The sequence below is a fragment of the Clupea harengus genome, chromosome 6 (assembly GCF_900700415.2).
Source record: "Clupea harengus chromosome 6, Ch_v2.0.2, whole genome shotgun sequence".
In the NCBI taxonomy this organism is placed as follows: Eukaryota; Metazoa; Chordata; class Actinopteri; order Clupeiformes; family Clupeidae; genus Clupea; species Clupea harengus.
Genome location: NC_045157.1, coordinates 8,160,123 through 8,178,750, shown reverse-complemented (window position 1 = coordinate 8,178,750; position 18,628 = coordinate 8,160,123). Strand labels below are relative to the sequence as shown.

General features: G+C 46.6%; 1 protein-coding gene across 1 annotated transcript; it reads left to right on the top strand.

The window, feature by feature from the left end:
- The first annotated feature begins 6,235 nt into the window (after nt 1-6,235).
- On the top strand, nt 6,236-10,560 carry rtn4rl2b (reticulon 4 receptor-like 2b). The gene is made up of 3 exons (XM_012824380.3): nt 6,236-6,545; nt 7,852-8,078; nt 8,443-10,560. Exons 1-3 carry the CDS (start codon nt 6,497-6,499, stop codon nt 9,565-9,567), a joined length of 1,401 nt encoding a protein of 466 aa, XP_012679834.2. The 5' UTR covers nt 6,236-6,496; the 3' UTR covers nt 9,568-10,560.
- The last annotated feature ends 8,068 nt before the right edge of the window (nt 10,561-18,628 follow it).

Sequence of the window (18,628 nt, the reverse complement as noted above, 5' to 3'; positions counted from 1 at the left end):
GGCAAGAAATGCTAGCTGCAGCAGTTAGCTAAAAGGTAGTATTGTTAGCAAATATCTCCCACACAACCGGCAAGTGAACGTTAAATACACATCTAAAACGCATCTCGTCAACTCACAGAGTCTTTGCATGATTGTGGCTTGTTGCATTGAAAACAATTCCTTAAGTGTTGTTCACGGTTGATTTCTGTGTTTGTTGCCGCCTTCTTCTTCAGGTTGACTATTGCATCTTCTTCACCTGCTCTATGGGCTTTACCACCGCCAACTGGCCTGGAGTATGCAGCAGGATCGTTGTAGACCAGTTTGTCAATTTCAAACAACGTAACCGATCTAAAAAATACTGACATTCCTTTGTAGCAATTCAGTTATCAATACGTTATTTTAGATCATTTGGGATTGATAAAGGTGCCAGTCTCTCTCTCTCTTCTCTCTCTCTCTCTCTCTCTCTCTCTTTCTCTTTCTCTCTCTCTCTTAATTTATTTTATTTTAATCATCTTGTAATTCATATCTGTGAGATGATTATTATGGATTTACCCAAGAATGGTTAGCACTGCACTTCAACATTGTTAGCGGTGCATGTCATTTACATACAAACCTCACAAGCTTATTATTGGTGTCCTTTCCTCAATCACTATTGAGTAATCATCCATACAAACAAATGAGAGCAATGCCCATATTAGTACAAAGGACAAGAGAGAGAGAGAGAGAGAGAGAGAGGGCATGGTTTTGATTTGAATTTCTGTCATAATACCATGCCACCACAGGTATCACTGTTCTCCTTTTTAGTAGTATTATGTGTTTGTCTGTGTGTGTGTGTGTGTGTGTGTGTTTGTGTGTGTGTGTGTGTGTGTGTGAGAGAGAGAGAGAGAGAGAGAGAGAGGGAAAGAGAAAGAGAGAGAAACCATCTGGGACTTCCTTTCTTGCCAGAGGACTCGTGGCCTCTTGACCTAGAGAACAGCCACTTCTTGTAGCCCAGATCCTTGTGATTGATGTTGTTGAGTGTCTTAGGCTAGTTCCACTCCCTTTGATGTGGTTGAATAATGCATGTATGGTTATAAATATAACCCTGTTGTTGTGCTGTGTGACAATTCTTTCTGAGAAATTCTGTATGAGGTCTTGATTCTCATGTAAAGCACTGTCAACAAGACTGGAGGTTCCCTCTCTCTCTCTCCCTCTCTCTCGCTCTCTCTCTCACTCTTTCTCCCTCTCTTTGTTCATGTGCGTCATCACTGTGACTGTCACCATTTATAAATAAAAAGTCGACAACCAGAAGAGTAAAAATAGGCAGAGAAAGTAGGTGGGGAGAGAGGGAGAGAGAGAGAGGACCGAAAATCCAGCAACTGACTCAGAGTGGTTTACAGGAAATCAGTGTGTGTGTGTGTGTGTGTGTGTGTGTGTGTGTGTGTGTGTGTGTGTGTGTGTGTTGTGTGTGGTGTGTGTGTGTGTGTGTGTGTGTGTGTGTGTGTGTGTCTGTGAGTGTCAGTGCATCTGTGTCTATGTGGGACTGTCTGTGCATGAGTGTGTGTGTGTGTGTCTCTGTGAGTGTGCGTGCATCTGTGTGAATGTGGGACTGTCTGTGCATGTGTGTGTGTGTGGGTGTGTGTGTGTGTGTCTGTGTGTGCGTGCTTGTGTGTGTGCGTGTGTACGGATGTGGTTGTGTGATATGATACAGAAACAGATAGAAAAGAGATGGGAAGAGACAGATAGCGAGGGATAGAGAGAGACAGAGAGAGAGAGAGGGAGAGAGAGAGAGAGAGAGAGAGAGGGCACACTGTGCAGACATGCCATTTCAAACTCTGTAACTGTAGGAGTTATGGTTACACGCAACGTTGTAGTCATGACAACTAGTTTGACATTCCTTTGATCCTACAATGAAATGAATGCTTACTTATTCAGTCCCATATTTCCTTATGTACTTGGCGTCAGGGTTCTTGACATGTCAGGATGTGCAGTAATGTGAGTTGATGATTGTGATAAAATACAAGGTTCATATTTCCCTGTGTTTCAAACGGCACTCTGCAAGGATTACAGTAACTCTTTCAGTCATTTACTTGGGAAGGTTACTTTTCAAATGTTATAGGTTACAGATTACTAGTTAGCCTGTAACAAAGTACTGAAGGTATCAAAGTAAAGTAACATATTGTATTCGATTACTTTTTGAGTGGCAGATGAGAGGTGGTGCAAACAAATAAGATAAGATAAAAGATAAGATACAACTTTATTGCCACACAACAATGTTGGTGGTATTCTTTTGTCATATGTAGCTCAGTCCAGTAAAGAGGGGGAGATGGGGGTTGAAAAAAAATAAATAGAAAAAGTCCAGGTCAGCTTTGGGAGTTCAGTCTGATAGCGGAGGGGAAGAAGCTGTTATTTTGGCACGTCGTTCCAGCTCGCATAGATCTGTAGCATCTTCCAGAAGGCAGAAGTTTAAAAAAGTCTTGGCTTGGATGGGAGGAGTCTCTGATTATCTTCTTTGCACGATTTAAGCTGCGCTCAGCATACAAAGAGAGGACTGATGGAAGGTCACCACCAATGTTGGAGGCTTTGGTGACCTCTCTCTAGTTTCTTCTTTGTGCGACTGTCAGAACTTCCATACCAGACAGAGATTGATGCGGTGATGATACTTTCTAAGATGGCTTTATAGAAGAGCACCAAAAGATGTTTGTTCACATGAAACCTTTTCAGTCTTTGTTGGGCTTTTTTGATAAGGTGGGTGGTGTTAACATCCCATTTCATATTTTGGCTGATGTAAGAGCCCAGAAATGTAAAGGAGTCTGTAAGGGTTATGGGCTGGTCAAATATATTAACTAAGGCGTTGGTGTTAGGCCCTTCAACTATTTCCTGATTTTTGAGGTGTTAAGATGGAGCTTGTTCTTGCTACACCAGTCTACAGCCTTGTTCACCTCCTCGTTGTACTGAGACTCATCCTCATCTCTGATTCGGCCGATGGTGGTGGTGTCATCTGCATACTTGAGCATCTTGACAGAGTGGTGGTGAGATCTCAGGTCATTCGTGTAAATGGAGAACAGAAGAGGAGATAGCACACAGCCTTCCGGCGCACCAGACGGTCAGAGGTCACAACACACAACCAGCCACGTGGAGGACGCCATCCTGGTTTGTGTGTGTCTGTGTGTGTGTGTGTGTGTGTGTGTGTGTGTGTGTGTGTGTGTGTGTGTGTGTGTCTGTGTGTGTCTGTGTGTGTCTGTGTGTGTGTGTGTGTGTGTGTGTGTGGTTGTTGCGCACCAGTGTTGAGGGTCAGAGGGCATGGTGTAGCGTTGTTGACCTGGACTGATTGAATTCTATTTCTCAGAAAGTCCAGTATCCAGTGACACAGAGCTATGTTGATATTCATGGCTTGCAGCCTGGAGAAGAGAATGAGTGGATCTATCATGTTGAAGGCTGATCTAAAGTCAATGAACAGCATGCGCACATAGGTGTTACTTGACTCCAGATGTTGCAGAGTAGAGTGAACAGCCAGGTTGATAAAAGAACAAATAAAAACACATATCCGCCAAAAAAATTTGAACGGCAAAGCCTAACCAAATGAATGGGAACCCTGAAGACGAGTGGAAAAGGAATGTGTTGAAAATTAGGACTTGTGCCCAAACTTTCAATAGGCCTAACAAATGTTGGCATCTTGAAGGCACCATTTACTGCTGCTGTTTTCATGTCCTGAGTAAAGAACTGGTTCCTGTCCAAAACCCACTCAAATCTTCATTCTCTCACATTTATGACCCAAGATGGCTGTTTCCACACAATGTTCATCTTCATCTTCTGCAATTCACGTTGCTCTTCGCATCTTAACAGGCATTCCATGTCTCAGGACACATGTATTTCGATTGACGTATTAGGTGATGGTCTGTCTCCCCAATTAGTTTATATTTTCTTAATTTATATTCGGCATATCACGAATTAAAGGGATCTTTCTTATATGTGTAATACTAGTGGGAATCTGCCCACAGCCCGCTGAAGTCAGATCTACTTGCATTGGTGGGTGTTTGCATTCGAACTGTCCTTGCCTTTCTAAACTAAACTAAACTAAACTCTGACTCTGACTCTGTTCCAACTTTACATGAGCGGGTGAGATCAGAGAAAGAGTGAACGATGGCGTGAACCCAACAGAGAAAAAAGGACAGGGGGAATATTTCCATGGTGTGTGTCATGACCCCTTCACTCACAGCGGAGGTGTGTGTGTCTGTGTGTGTGTGTGTGTGTGTGTGTGTGTGTGTGTGTGTGTGTGTGTGTCCTGAGTCACCCTCTTTGTGTGGTTGTCATTCACACAACATATGGTAGCTACAGTATGCAGACAGCAGGTCTGTGAAGGTTGCCGAGTTTGACTAGCTTGAGTGTGTATGCTTGTCTGTTTGTGCGTGTGAGTGTGTATGTTTGTCTGTGTGTGTGTCACTAACATTTATGAGTACACATGTGTTTCAGAAGTCATGTAGCGTGTAACTTTCTGAGTGTTGTGTGTGTGTGTGTGTGTGTGTGTGTGTGTGTGGGGTAGTGTGTGGGTGTAGTGTGCTGAGTGAGTGAGTGAGTGAGTGTGTGTGTGTGTGTGTGTGTGTGTGTAAATACATGCGATTCAACACGTTTAAGGGTCACCTCACAAAACGATGAAACCACGAGGAGGGCATCAGACCCGTGCTGGAGCCTGAACCTCAGACACACACACCACACAAAACACACACACACATATACACACACACACACACACACACAGCCACCACACACACACATAACACAACACCAACACACAGGGTGCCTGTTGGCTCTCTTGAGGAATGATGTCAGGATAGGCCCCAAACGTGCTGGAGGGATGTGCTGGTCCATCGTCTGATCCAGCCGTCTGTGTGTGTGTGTGTGTGTGTGTGTGTGTGTGTGTGTGTGTACCCCCACGACCTCCTGGAGTGAATTGATGACAGTACCCCTGGGTGTTGTTTCTTCTTCTCTCTGTCATGCAGTGAAGTAATATGTTTGCATATATTTGATTGTGTTTATGTAAATTAGTTTATGTGGGCAAGTACAGTACATGGGCAGATTGTGTGCATCACATGACAGAAGACTTGTACAGTGTGACCAGTGTCACATCAACAACACTGAATCAATACACCTCACACACACACACACACACACACACACACACACACACACACACACACACACACACACTCAAGCACAGTAAATTGTTATGTAAAACACTTCAACTTGCCTCTTGCCCATAAATTATTATATACTTTCATCAGCTGGTAATATGTCAACTGTGTCCACTTGTCAACTGGTCCATATAGGCACAACACTGACACCATACATTTGTTTACTATGGTGAAACTGAAGGTACTGACCTCACTCACAGAAACACACCGAGCATAGAGTTCACAGAGATTATTGTATCAATTGTTTATATGTATTGTATAAAATGTATAATAAATATTGTATAGATTATTTTATAAACACTTGACAAAGATGTGGGGGTTTTTTTGGACACTTTTTTCACAGATACAGAGGAACAGAAAAGTAAACAAACACACAGACAGAAAATAATACAAAAACAAAAAACTTAACAACCATGAACATGCTGGATTGCATTGATTCCACAAAGTGATCCTGAGACATATACAGGTTTCAAACATCAACCTGTCATTGACATTTAAATACAGTCCATTTCACCCATTTCTCTTCACATTGTTCTGCCTGTACTCTTAATCTATGTGTTAGTTGTTCCATCACATACATGATCTCACTCACAATTTTCCGCCATTCAGACAAAGATGTGGGTTTGTTATTTGTAGGTTTAATAATTCATACGAGCATAATGGAGTATTTCAGCGAGTGACCACAAATGGACAGTTCCTGCAACATAATGGAGGAAGACGATTCGATCAGCTGGTTTCTTTTTGTCAAATATGGGAGACCTTTCTTGTGGTCGGTTTCAAGGACAGTCCCTGTATGGGCATAAGAGCTGACGTTTTTGGCAAATATGTTGTCTCCCTTGGTTTTCTGGCAAGCTTTCAGCGTATCTGGTCTGTGAATAATATTGCCTACTATCAATGTATCACTTTGATGAGCCACCGAGATGAAAAAATAATACCTCGCGTGGGCAACTACAGACTTCAAGTCTGGACTCGATGAAGAACAAATGTTTGACGGGTCCGTGTGTGTGTGCGTGTGTGCGCGTGTGTTTGTGTGTGTGTGTTTGGAAATGTGGGCGGGTACGGACCACAAACGCACTGGCGCAGGACATCAAACGTAGGCACGCTGTTGTTTCCTTCTCGAAACAACTCTGTCCCTTCCCTCTGGACGCCTTCGCAATGATGACGTAGGAGAGAATCCATCTCTGCCCACCACTGTGATGGGTGTATAAATCATCCCCGGGATCTCAAGCAATCATCCAGTCGCTCCGTCTCGAGACCGTGTGCTCCAGATCTAACCGTCAGCAGAGATAGCAGACAGCAGGCACGTCCTCGCGCTCAGGCTAACTCGCTTTCGGTTTTGGTTCGAAATGGACTCTCGCTCGAAAATTCGTGGACCCAAGACGCTCAACTTTAAGAGTAAGTTTATTTTTCTCTGAGTTTAGTATATTCATGTGGGTTTACAGCATCACGCATATAAGCGCATGTATGTATTTCTTGAACTAAAGTTGTTAAAGTGTACTTTTAAGTTTTAATGTGAGACTGTAATTGTGCAGCAAAAGTTCGCTGGCAACTGGTTCTGAATAATAAATGTAATCAGTAGCTGACCCTGGGCTGGCGGTGAAAGAGTTTAAATGAGTTTTAATGATTAATGAGCCATTCAAGCTCCGGAACGCAGTTTCCTCCTGTCTCTGCAGGAAAGGACATGCGAGACTTTTTACATGATTAGTTTGTTTTGGCCAGTAAAAGATTTACGTAGTTGAAATGTATAAAATCATTTGTCCTCTTCCGTATTGTTCTTGGGAAATTGAGCGCGAGCAATTAGCAGATGCTGGCAGCGCGTGAGTGATTGAAGGGGTCATTGCACGGGGATAAAGCATGTGCAAGCAAGACTGCAGAATCGTTAATCAGACACTGAATCTCCAGAGAACATAGCGCGTCAAAGGACGCTCCATATTTCCTCCTCGTGCAGTGGTTGACCGGGTCAGGGGTTGTCGGAAAATCTTGCGTGGACTGGATGAATGCGCGTGCCTTTACTTATTTATGCGCCTTGTCTCTTGGAACGTCCTGCAATTGTCCCACGTTACTGGAGCCCACGAGAACTCTCATTAATATTTTATAATCTGCCGAAATGAATCCGTCTCTGTTAACAAGCCACTGACGTTAAGACGACCTTTTCGGCACTGGGGTTTCACGCGCTCTTAGCTCAGTGCGTAAATACTGAAAGAGCTCTGATTGGCACACGCTAAGTCTGCTGTCAAATGTTGAGCGTGCCCTTGTTTAAGGGTAGAATACGGGCATGAGCGCAAGCCGGGTGTGCCAAGTAGGTCGCTGACTAAGAAAAAGCTTAACTCTCAACATTTGGAGGAGAGGTGCCCAATTTCTCGGCTGGATCTCAGTAGTCTGCGAAAATCTCTCTCTCTTAGTGCGTCATATCCGCGTCCCTTCGGAGACTTCAGCACCACGCAGAAGAACAGCTCCAAACACGTTCCCATCCCCAAACACTCTCTCTCATGTGTGCTTCACTCTAGCTACTGTATCAGCCCTGTCTCCCTCCGTTTACAGACACAAACAATGGGCTTTGTTCTTTTATTTATCAATTACATTTTTTCAAATGTTATAGTTAGTTCTATAATTTATGACAATAAACAATAGACAATAAACCACTATCTCCCCCCCTCTCTCTCTCCCTCTCTCTCTGTCTCTCTCCCTTTCTCTCCCTCAGGTGCTCTGACGCTGTGGCTGGTGCTGTGGCTGATTATGTGTCGGTTTGTACCAGGGGAAGCATGTCCAAAGTTGTGTGTGTGTTACCCGTCACCTATGACGGTGAGCTGTCAATCACAGAACTTCACATCGGTCCCCATCGGTGTACCGTACGACTCGCAGCGCGTCTTTCTGCAGAACAACCACATCACAGAGCTCCGTGCTGACTCTTTTGGCTTTGAAACGCAGGTATGTGTGTCTGTGTGTGTGTGTTGGAGGGGGGTGGGGGGATGGATGTGTGCTTCTGTGTGTGTGTATATCTGTGTGCGTGTGGGGGGAGTGGGTGGATCTGTGTTTGTTTGTATGTGTGTGGGTGGGTGGATGGATGTGTGCAATGTGTTTGTGTGTGTGTGTGTGTGTGTGTGTGTGTCTGTGGTTGTGTGTCTGAGGTTGTGTGTGAACCTTTGCTTTAATCATTTATCCTCCATCCATCCTTTCTCTCTCTCTCTCTCTCTCTCTCTCTCTCTCTTTCTCTGTCTCCTTCCTTCTTTTTTCTTGTCCTCCTTTCCCTTTCCCTTTCTCTCTCTCTTTCCATCTTCCCCTGCTCCTGTAGGTGCTGTGGCTGTACTCCAACAACATATCATTGATAGAGGCGGGTGCGTTCAGCTCCCTGCGTGTGCTGGAGGAGCTGGACATGGGGGATAACCCGTGGCTGCAGCGGCTGGACGGCGAGGCCTTCCGTGGCCTGGAGCGCCTGCAGAGCCTGCACATGCACCGGTGCCGCCTCACCGGGCTCCCCGCCGACCTCTTCCTCAAGCTCTACAGCCTGCAGTTCCTCTACCTGCAGGAGAACCTGCTGACACACCTGGCCGACGGGCTCTTCTCCGACCTGGTCAACCTCACGCACCTCTTCCTCCACGGCAACCGCATCCGCACGCTGGGCGAGAACGTGTTCCGCGGCCTCGTCAACCTGGACCGGCTGCTCGTCCACGACAACAAGATCCGGCAGGTGCACAGGCGCTCCTTCCGCGACCTGGGCCGTCTCACCATGCTCTACCTGTTCAACAACTCCCTGACGGAGCTGCCGGGCCAGGCGCTGAAGGACGCGGGCTCGCTGGAGTTCCTGCGCCTCAACGCCAACCCCTGGGCCTGTGGCTGCGAGGCCCGCGGGCTCTGGGACTGGTTCCGCCAGGCCCGCATCTCCAGCTCCGAGCTCATCTGTGCCGGCCCCGCCCAGCGCCGCGGCGATGACCTGCGCTTCCTGCGTGAGATGGACTTCGCCCTGTGCCCGCTGCCCGACCCCGGATCACTGGCTGGAACCACCACCACCACCTTCAGCACCAAGACCCGCTGGTGGTTCTCCAAGCACAAGCCCGCCAAGAGTGCAAAGTCCGGTGCGTCCAGCAAGGGAATGCTCCAGAAGAGCACGGAGAAGAGCGCCATCAAACCCCTCCAGCCCTCATCTTCATCTTCGTCCTCCTCGTCTTCCCAGTACGCCCTCTCTCCAGAGGAGGTGGCTCTGCCCAAGCTGGAGCCAGAAGAATACTGGGCCAACTACGGCAGTGAAGATGCCGCCTCCATCCGCTGTTTCGACACGGACTGCTATGACGACCCAACCCTGCCCTCCTCTTCCTCATCCTCTTCGTCCACTCTCTCCCCTGTTCTCTCTGTACACTCCCTCCTCCTCTCCTCCTTCTCCTGCGCTTTGGCGCTCGCCCTGCACCTCCTCTTCGGCTGAAGCACTCTCTCCACCAGTCGCATCAGTCTCTTTGCCCCTCTCCTTGGGTGCTTTGCCTTCTGCCTTCCTTTGGCCTCTGGGCCTGTGAAGGCCACTGTGTTGTTAACAGATGCATGTGCATTTACTAACACTCAGTAATACACACACATACATACACATACTCACGCTTGTACACACACACACACACACACACATACATACATAGACAGATCGTGTGGTTGTGAGCCTAGATAGAATGCAGCATAAGGTAGGCTCACATGCTTGCGCTCAAACAGATGTGTGTACGTGCTCTCACACACACACACACACACACACACACACACACACACACACACACACACGCGCCATTCGGGCACACACCTGCCAGCAGTGTTCAGAAACACATGCAAAGTGCACACACAGGCAGACATGAAAGGGCACTTACATAAACACAGCATAGACTGAGGACCTGAGTGATCATGTCATACAGCGGCATGATAGAGAAATGTTAGAGATGGGGAAAGATGGAGAGAGAAGAAGATAATCGCAGCAGAAACAAAACACCACCCAGCAAAGAATTTGTAAATACCGTCTGTACAGGTCTCACTGCTCTGCGTATACACACATTTACACACACACTGTGATGGAGTGACAATTTCTTATTTCTAACACACACACACACACACACACAACAAGATATGAAAGGAAATCCCTGTGAAAGGAGTCATTGTGACAATTGACAAAACCGTGTTTTGGTTTTGAGGAGTTGCACTTTTTTGGTTGCACTGTTTGGTTTTGTTTCATTTTCCACTGGTTGAGTTGGTATGTGTGTGTGTGTGAGAGAGACTTTGTTAATATTACTACTGACTTTCTCAGTCTGAACATACAGTATGTTGGTGTGTGAGAGAGAGAACATGCTTGTGTATGTGACAGTGTGTCTGCTGTGATCATCATGAAACTCTGACTCTTTCAACAAAACTGTAAATGTTTCAATAAATGACCATTTCTAAACCACTTTTGTGTTCTGATGTGTTTTATGACCTCATGTGTTCACTAATATATGTGACTGTGTGTGAGTGTGTGAGCAGATGGTGAAGGATAAAAACTAGAACTTAAATCTTATTTATAAAGACCTCATTAAGCTGCTCTTTTTAATTCCTTAAGACTCTTACCAGCTACCAGTGTGTGTGTGTGTGTGTGTGCGTGTGTGTGTGTGTGTGCACCCACGTGCGTGTGTAATAGAAAGAGCAAAGAGCAAGAAGATACACACAAGGTACAAGATGAGAGTGATTTCAAATCAGAATTAATTTCCTGATGGAAGCTATTTATACTTTCATTAATTTTCTGTTCCATCCCCTCATCCCCATCTCTCTCTCTCTCCTTCTCTTTCTCTCTCTCTCTTTCTCTTTCTTTCTCTCTCTCTCTCTTTCTCTTTCCCTCTCATTCTCTCTTTCCTTCTCCCCCTCTTTCTCTTCCCCTCTCTCTCCTCCTCCCTCTCTTCCCCCCTCTCTCCCTCTCTTTCTCCCCCCACTCTCTTTCTCTCTCCTTCTCATTCCCTCACCCTCTCTCTCTCTTCCCCTCTTTTCCCTCTCTTTCTCTCTCTCTCTTCCCTCTCTTTCTCTCTGCCAGTGACAGGGCTGTGATCAGTGAGAGGAAGCGAGGGAAGTGGCATTTCCAATAGCTCAGTGAATGACACACTCACACACACACTATCACACACACACACACAAACTCAGGACCAAATCAGTTGGCACCTGGCATTCTCATTTTCATCCTCCATGAGTTTGTGTGTGTGTGTGTGTGTGTGTGTTTGCGTGTGTTTGTTTGTGTGTGTGTGTGTGTGCGTATATGTGTGTGTTTGTGTGTGCGTGCGTGCGTGTGTGTGTGTGTGTGTGTGTGTGTGTGTGTGTGTGTGTGTGTGTTATAGTGTGAACCTGTGTGTAATCTGTGTTACAGATACACATTCATCCCTGCTGCATGTTCCCGTCTCTCCTCCCTCATATGGACTCTCATCTTATTCTGTAGTTTTTTTTCTCTTTCTTCCTCCATCTATTTGTCAATATGTTCTGTTTTTCTGTCTCTCTTCTCCTCAATCTCTCTCTCATTCTCTCCTTCTCTGTCTCTCCCTCTCCCTCTGCCTCACTGTTCTTCTCTTTTCCTCTACCTCCTCATCTTCAGTTACCATCCTGTCTTTCCTCTTATATCAATCCATCTGTCTGTCTAACACTATCCTTCTCCATCACTCCATTCATGCCCCCCCCCCCCCCTCCATCCTCCACCTCTCCTATTAAGCTCCGCCTCCCCCGGCTCTACCAGATGGTTCTGTTTGCCGTGGTGTTTTTGTGTTGGCAGCTCACTGACGTATGTGTTCATGAGTTCTCCCTTAGCCAAGACAGCCGCGAGCCTGTGTGTGTGTGTGTGTGTGTGTGTGTGTGTGTGTGTGTGGAGGCGGTTTATGTCACCCGTCATCATGAACAGAACACACACACATTTGGTTTGAGTATTTTAATGAACAGCACAACTAACACACTATGTGTCTGCATATGTATTGTGTGTGTGTGTGTCTGGGTGTGTGTGTGCGTGTGACGCCTGCTTGACTTGATTGACGGTTATCCTCATAAATAGAAGCTCTGAGATTAGCATCATGAGAATGTCCTTTTCTCTCATCGGTGGCTTCCACTCAGCCCCCCATCATCTATCATTCTCTCTTTCTCTCCAACATTCCTCTCTCTCCTCCCCTCCACTCATCCATCTCCCATCTATCACTCCTCCTCTTTCTTACCACCTCTCCTTCTTCCTGTGCACTTCACTCTATTATATTAGCAAGTCAAAACTGTGTGTCCAATCAATCACCCGTCTCCTATAGCATATACCTCCTATGGGTCTACATATACGCCTGCTGTAACCTGACCCTGAAATAGGACTACGCACCTCGACAAACCCATCCGCATGGGTTAAGGGGCGGCTGTAGCCACATGTTTTTGTTTGTGGGTTCCCTTGCGGTTTGGTGTAATGTCCTACACTGGAAGGAGTGACCGGTCAGCTGTGAACAAGAACCCTCTGTGATTCACCTCCACAGTAACATGATTTGTGTCAGTACGTTCTGCACTTAGTTGTAACATAATAAAAAAGTCAATGCATTATTCCAGTGAATACACCTGTGTGTGTATGTGTGTGTGTGTGTGTGTTTGTTGGCGTGTCTGGATAACTGCATATGTGTGCGTCTGTACCTGTGCAGTATATTCAATGTGTAAACACATCTGTCTATGTGTACGTCTATGTGTACGCCCAGCGTTCCAAAACATGACAAGGGTGTTTTTCAGCAAAACAGGTCCATTTATTAACTTTAACTTTACAAACTCAGGTAGTCAAACATAACAGAAAAAGATAAGGGTTGTATGGTGGCACAACGATTAGCGACGTCGCCTCAAAGTGAGTTTTTAATCCGATGCTTTGGATAAAAACGCCTGCTAATTATCTTTACTCTCTTCTGTATGCTGGAACAGAGGGTAGTTAAAGTGCTTTTGGAATACTGTCAGTACTTCTGTAAAACCAAGGGTAGTGAGAGTGCTTTTTGACAACTGGTCAGTGAAGGTGCAGGGCAGTGAAAAGGGGCCGAAAGTGCTTTGTGCAACTGGATCGAGGGCAGTGAGTGCTTTTTGAAAACTGGTCAGTGAAAAGGGGGTTAAAGTGCTTTGTGTCACGCTATAGGTTCTTAATTAAAAAACAATATCTGTTCCACCACCTTTGGACTCCAAAGGATCTTCCGTTCTGAGGATGTTTTGCTCAGTCAAGTAAGCGCTGGACCTCCACCATGGCATCTGCTGTGGCGTTGTGTGTTCTTCTGTTCTGACTCACACTTACGTCTAAATGACGCCACAGTTTACCTAAGAAAAATTAAGACAATTTGTTATTTTATGTAATAAATCAGTATCAACCCCAGTATAAAGCATGAAGAACATACCTGAGGAGGTTGAAGGTCCCTCAGCTTGACTGGCTGTTGTTGCTGGCTGTGGTGGTGGTGTGTGTTTAGTGATGATGAAGGCACACTCACTGGTGAGGCTCTTCACTGCTTCATTTGCTTTTGACTGGCTGAGGAAGCCTAGTGTCTTAAAGCGTGGGTCCAGCAGCGTTGGCAGTGTCATTATGCTCATCGATTGCAGTTGATGCAGTTCGTCTCTTAAATGGCTAGACAAACTGTCTGCCAGCTGCTGGGCCATCAAAGTAGTTTTGTTAGGCATTTCCTCAGCCAATGCATGGTTCAACATCTTCAGCAGTGGAAGCGGACCTTTGAAGCGGACACCCGCTTCTCCTCGCTCAGCTCCACTGTGGCATCGTTGAAGGGTGATAAGATACTCAAGCACTCTCCAACAACTATATACTCCCCTGGTGTCAGAGGGGGTATATCAGTAAGCAATGATGCCACAGCTGCACCTACTGGCTCCCTCAGGTCATAAATCCTACGAAGCATCTGGTAGGTGCTATTCCAGCGGGTGTCCACTTCTTGGAGAAGTTTGAGTGGAGGCCTTTCCATGTGGGTCTGCATTTGTACGAGTCTTTCCTTTACACAGAAAATAACAATATAAGAATTTCTGAGGGAGACCATAATGACATGGTGACAACGACATAATAACACGTGTACCGGAAATACAAAACAAACATGTCAATACATAATGATTGTGTGAATGATAACAGCAAATATAGTGTAACGTACCTTAACAGTAGTGCTGGATCGGAACAGACCCACAAGCTTCCTGGCCTTCATCCTGAGAGCTGGGAGTCCAAGAGTCTGGTCAAGAGCTTTTTTTACCATCAGGTTAATGGCCTGTGCTATGCAGATTGCATGCTTAACCTTCAGTTCCCTTGTACAGGCAATCATATTTGCTGCTGCATCGGTCACCACACATGTTACTTTTGAGGCGATTCCCCATTCCTCCATAATGGGCTTGGGGGAATTTATGCACAGCTAAAAGCACTGTGCTCAGTGTGTGAGTGTCATTGATGAAATGACAGGTGACCGCAAGATATGCATCCATGTGAATGGATGTCAACATATCTGCCACGAGGCTCACAGCAGCAGCTTCCTCCACTCTGGCCTTGGCTTCCTTTAGGAATGTCTGCTCCACCATGGCTTTAAAGGCCTGAAGAAATAAGATTACATGTTGAAGGCTGTGAAATAATATATTGTGCACATGTGAGTGGACAAATATTCTGTGCACGCACATACCCGTCTTGTGGGCAGAACATATGTGGGGTCCAGCTTGTTTACAAACCTTCTGAACCCCTCATCCTCGACGAGGGTGAATGGCTGGCTGGCTGTGTTTAACAATCAACTCAACCATGGCCACATGCCCTACCTTGGCTAGGTCCAGCGTCAGCAGAAGCAAGGTTGCTCTCATGGAAGGCACGGTAATGCCTCAACATGGAGGAGGTGTTGTTATTGTAACTGAGGGTCTTGTCACAGATCATACATTTCACCTACGAACAAAAAAGATACTCATTAAACTAAAGGTCCGTGACAACATGAAACAACACAATAATAGGCTAGTCATACAAGCTACAAACAGACCTTATTAGGAGAAATCAAATCAAAGTGTTCCCACACGGGTGACGAATTTCTCTTCCTAACTGGCTCCATAACTCTATCTCAAATAATCTATACTACTACAAACAATCTGCAATCTCCAACTACAGCTAAATCTCCAACTACTGCTAAATCTCCAACTACTGCTAAATCTCCAACTACTGCTAAATCTCTAACTATCGCTATGTCTCTAATTATCGCTATGTCTCCAACCACTGACAACAACCACGAATACGAGATGGGAATTGGGACATCTTATAAAGTCGAAGCGTCCCGCCAAAAGTGAACGAACGAACCACTTCGTGAAGCACTTGATTCAAATGAGGCTTCGGACGCCACCGGTGACGTCATTTCGGCAAAACGATACAAGCCTCAATACGCGGTCCGTCTGGAAGTGCTTCACTTTTGCGACACACACTCCGAAGCCTCGGGTTCATTTGTAACATCACTAACAGGAACCTTTCCCCCCTCTTAAGCCCTGCTTCTCACTGACTCTTTAAACCCTTTGTCTCCCTAGTTGCTGCTCAGTGCCAAACTAATCAAACAATTTGCACCTGAGTTTGCAATTAGTGAATGGCCCGACCTCCCTTGTCCCCAGAGCACCTCCTCAGGGTCCTAGAGCCTGCCCAGTACAGGCCTTGTAAGGGAATTCACTCACTTTTAAACCTAGTGGGACCACAAGAGCAGCTTTGGGTACCACAGCGTTTAGTGTGTATGTGTATGCGTGTGCGTGCATGTGTGTGTGTCTGTGTATATGTGGTTGTCTGTACCTGTAGAATTTATTAATTGAGTGAGCACACCTGTGTAACCTGACCCCCATGAGTTACATAATCATCGCCGGACCATAACGGCTCATTTAGCTGTGGGAGGACATCAGAAGGGATTGAGTGTCTCAGACACAGGGGAACACTGTTTGTCCTAATAAAATACTCATGAGCGAAATCCTGTATAATACATTCCACCTTGGACCTGCCAGCTACTGCACATGAATAATGATTGGCATGGTGATTCACTCCACTGCTGCCTTCAAACAGGTATGCCTCCTTTGAATATCATGCAATTATGGTAACTGCTCCTGTTAAAACTTATGTGATTGTTATCTACCGTCCACCAGGACAACAGGGTGATTTCGTCCATGAGCTGGACACCCTGCTGTCATCCATCCCTGAGCAGGAGTGTCCAACACTCATCCTTGGCGACATGAACATCCACCTAGACAATCCCAACTCAGCTGACTTTCGAACCCTGGTTCACTCGTTCGACCTACAAACAGGTCCCCACTCCTCCAACTCACAAAGCAGGAAAGAGCTTGACCTCATCCTTGCTCGGAACTGCACCACGGACAACCTAACGGTAACCCCTCTGCATCACTCGGACCACTTCTTCATTCGCTTCGATGTTCGGCTCATTGAGCAACCCTCTGTCCCCCCCTCCGATGGTTCTCGTTCCGGCGCAACCTCCGCAACCTCTCTCCCACCCACTTTTCCTCTCTGGTTTCTTCTGCTCTTCCACCTTTATCCACTTTCTCCTCACTAGGTGTCGATGATGCCACAGAATCACTCTGCTCCACTCTGAGCTCATGCTTGGACAGCTTTGTGTCCACTTTCCACCAGACCTGCTCGTTCTACCCAGTCTCATTCGTGGCTGAGTGATACCCTCCGAACGCAGCGCTCCAATCTCAGAGCGGCTGAGAGAAAGTGGCACAAATCTGCCGCACTGGACGATCTTGCAAGCTACCAGACACTGCTGGCCTCCTTCTCATCCAGCATCACTGCTGCTAAGAAGACTTTTTTCAATGACAAATCAACGGTGCAACTGACGCTCGGAAACTATTCTCCACCTTCAAAACTCTGCTCTACCTCCTCCTCCTCCCCCAGCTACTAACCTCACTGCTGATAACTTTGCTTCCTTTTTCACAGAGAAAGTGGCAGCCATCGGGAAACAGTTCGACCAACTGTCTCCCCTAAGGGCGCAACCGTCAATGGCTCATCATTTCCTTCTTTCATCCCTCTCAGCGAGAGTGAGGTCTCCAAAATCCTAACAGGTAGCCGTCCAACTACATGCCCGCTGGACCCCATCCCATCCAATATCCTTCAAGCCATATCGCCTGCCGTCTTACCGGCAATAACACAGGTGATTAATGCTTCATTTAATTCTGGAACATTCCTTCTTCTTTAAAGTGGCTCGGGTAACCGCTGCTCAAGAAGCCGTCTCTCGATCCCACTCAGGTGGAAAACTATCGACCGGTCTCACTTCTCACGCTCCTATCAAAACCATTGAGAGGGCAGCTTCCAAACAGGTCACAGAGTTCCTGTCAAGAACAATCTCCTCGATCCAACCAGTCTGGATTCAAAAGCGGTCACTCCACCGAAACAGCCCTGTTGTCTGTACAGAGGCCTTAAAACAGCTAGAGCAGCAGCTCAATCCTCAGCTCTCGTCCTGCTTGACTTATCAGCTGCGTTTGATACAGTCAACCACCGCATCCTTCTGTCCATACTGTCAAGTATGGGCATTTCTGGCAAGCGCACTCCTGGTTTGAATCCTACCTCACTGGGCGCTCGTTCAAGTGTCATGGCAAGGTCAGCTGTCTGTACCTCACCACCTCACCACTGGGGTGCCCCAAGGCTCGGTGATGGGACCACTTCTCTTTGCCATTTACACCACTCGTGGGCCCTATCATCCGCTCGCATGGTTTTTCCTACATTGTATGCCGATGATACTCAACTGTTTCTGTCTTTCCCTCCTGAGGACACCACGTCTCGGCGCGGATCTCGGACTGTCTTGCTGATATATCCACATGGATGAAAAACACCACCTTCAGCTGAACCTGGCCAAAACGGAACTGATGGTCTTCCAGCCAAACAGGTCATCCACCACAACATCAGATCAATACTGACTCTTTCTCTTGTCCATCCAAAACAGCAAGAAACCTCGGGGTCATTATTGATGACCAACTGACCTTCACGGCCACATTGCCTCTGTCTCCAGGTCGTGCCGCTTTGCGCTATTCAACATCCGCAAAATCAGGCCGTACCTAACCCAGTATGCCACCCAGCTGCTGGTGCAAACCTTGGTGAGCTTCCCGCCTTGATACTGCAACGCCCTCCTAACGGGCCTGCCGGCTTGCGTGGTGAAACCACTACAATGATCCAGAACGCGGCGGCGCGTCTGGTGTTCAACCAACCGAAAAGGGCACACGTCACCCCGCTACTCATTGAGCTCCACTGGCTGCCAGTAGCTGCTCGCATTAAGTTCAAGTCACTTATGCTTGCCTACAGAGTGCTTGATGGTTCTGCTCCCACCTACCTAAATGCTCTTGTAAGGGCAAATGTTACACCCAGGACGCTGCGCTCTCTAGTGAGCGTCGTTTGGCACTGCCGTCTGTGCAAGCACGGCAATCCAGACTATTTCATTTGTAGTTCCACGTTGGTGGAATGAACTGCCTAGCTACCAGAGCAGGGGCGTCCCTCTCTACCTTTAAGAAGCTTTTGAAGACCC

What these genes read in the sequence shown, in the direction of transcription:
- rtn4rl2b (XM_012824380.3), top strand. Translation starts at nt 6,497, where the DNA reads ATGGACTCTCGCTCGAAAATTCGTGGACCCAAGACGCTCAACTTTAAG. An exon ending in CAAGACGCTCAACTTTAAGA is followed by an intron (nt 6,546 to 7,851) that starts GTAAGTTTATTT and finishes TCTCTCCCTCAG; the next exon opens with GTGCTCTGACGCTGTGGCTG. An exon ending in CTTTTGGCTTTGAAACGCAG is followed by an intron (nt 8,079 to 8,442) that starts GTATGTGTGTCT and finishes CTGCTCCTGTAG; the next exon opens with GTGCTGTGGCTGTACTCCAA.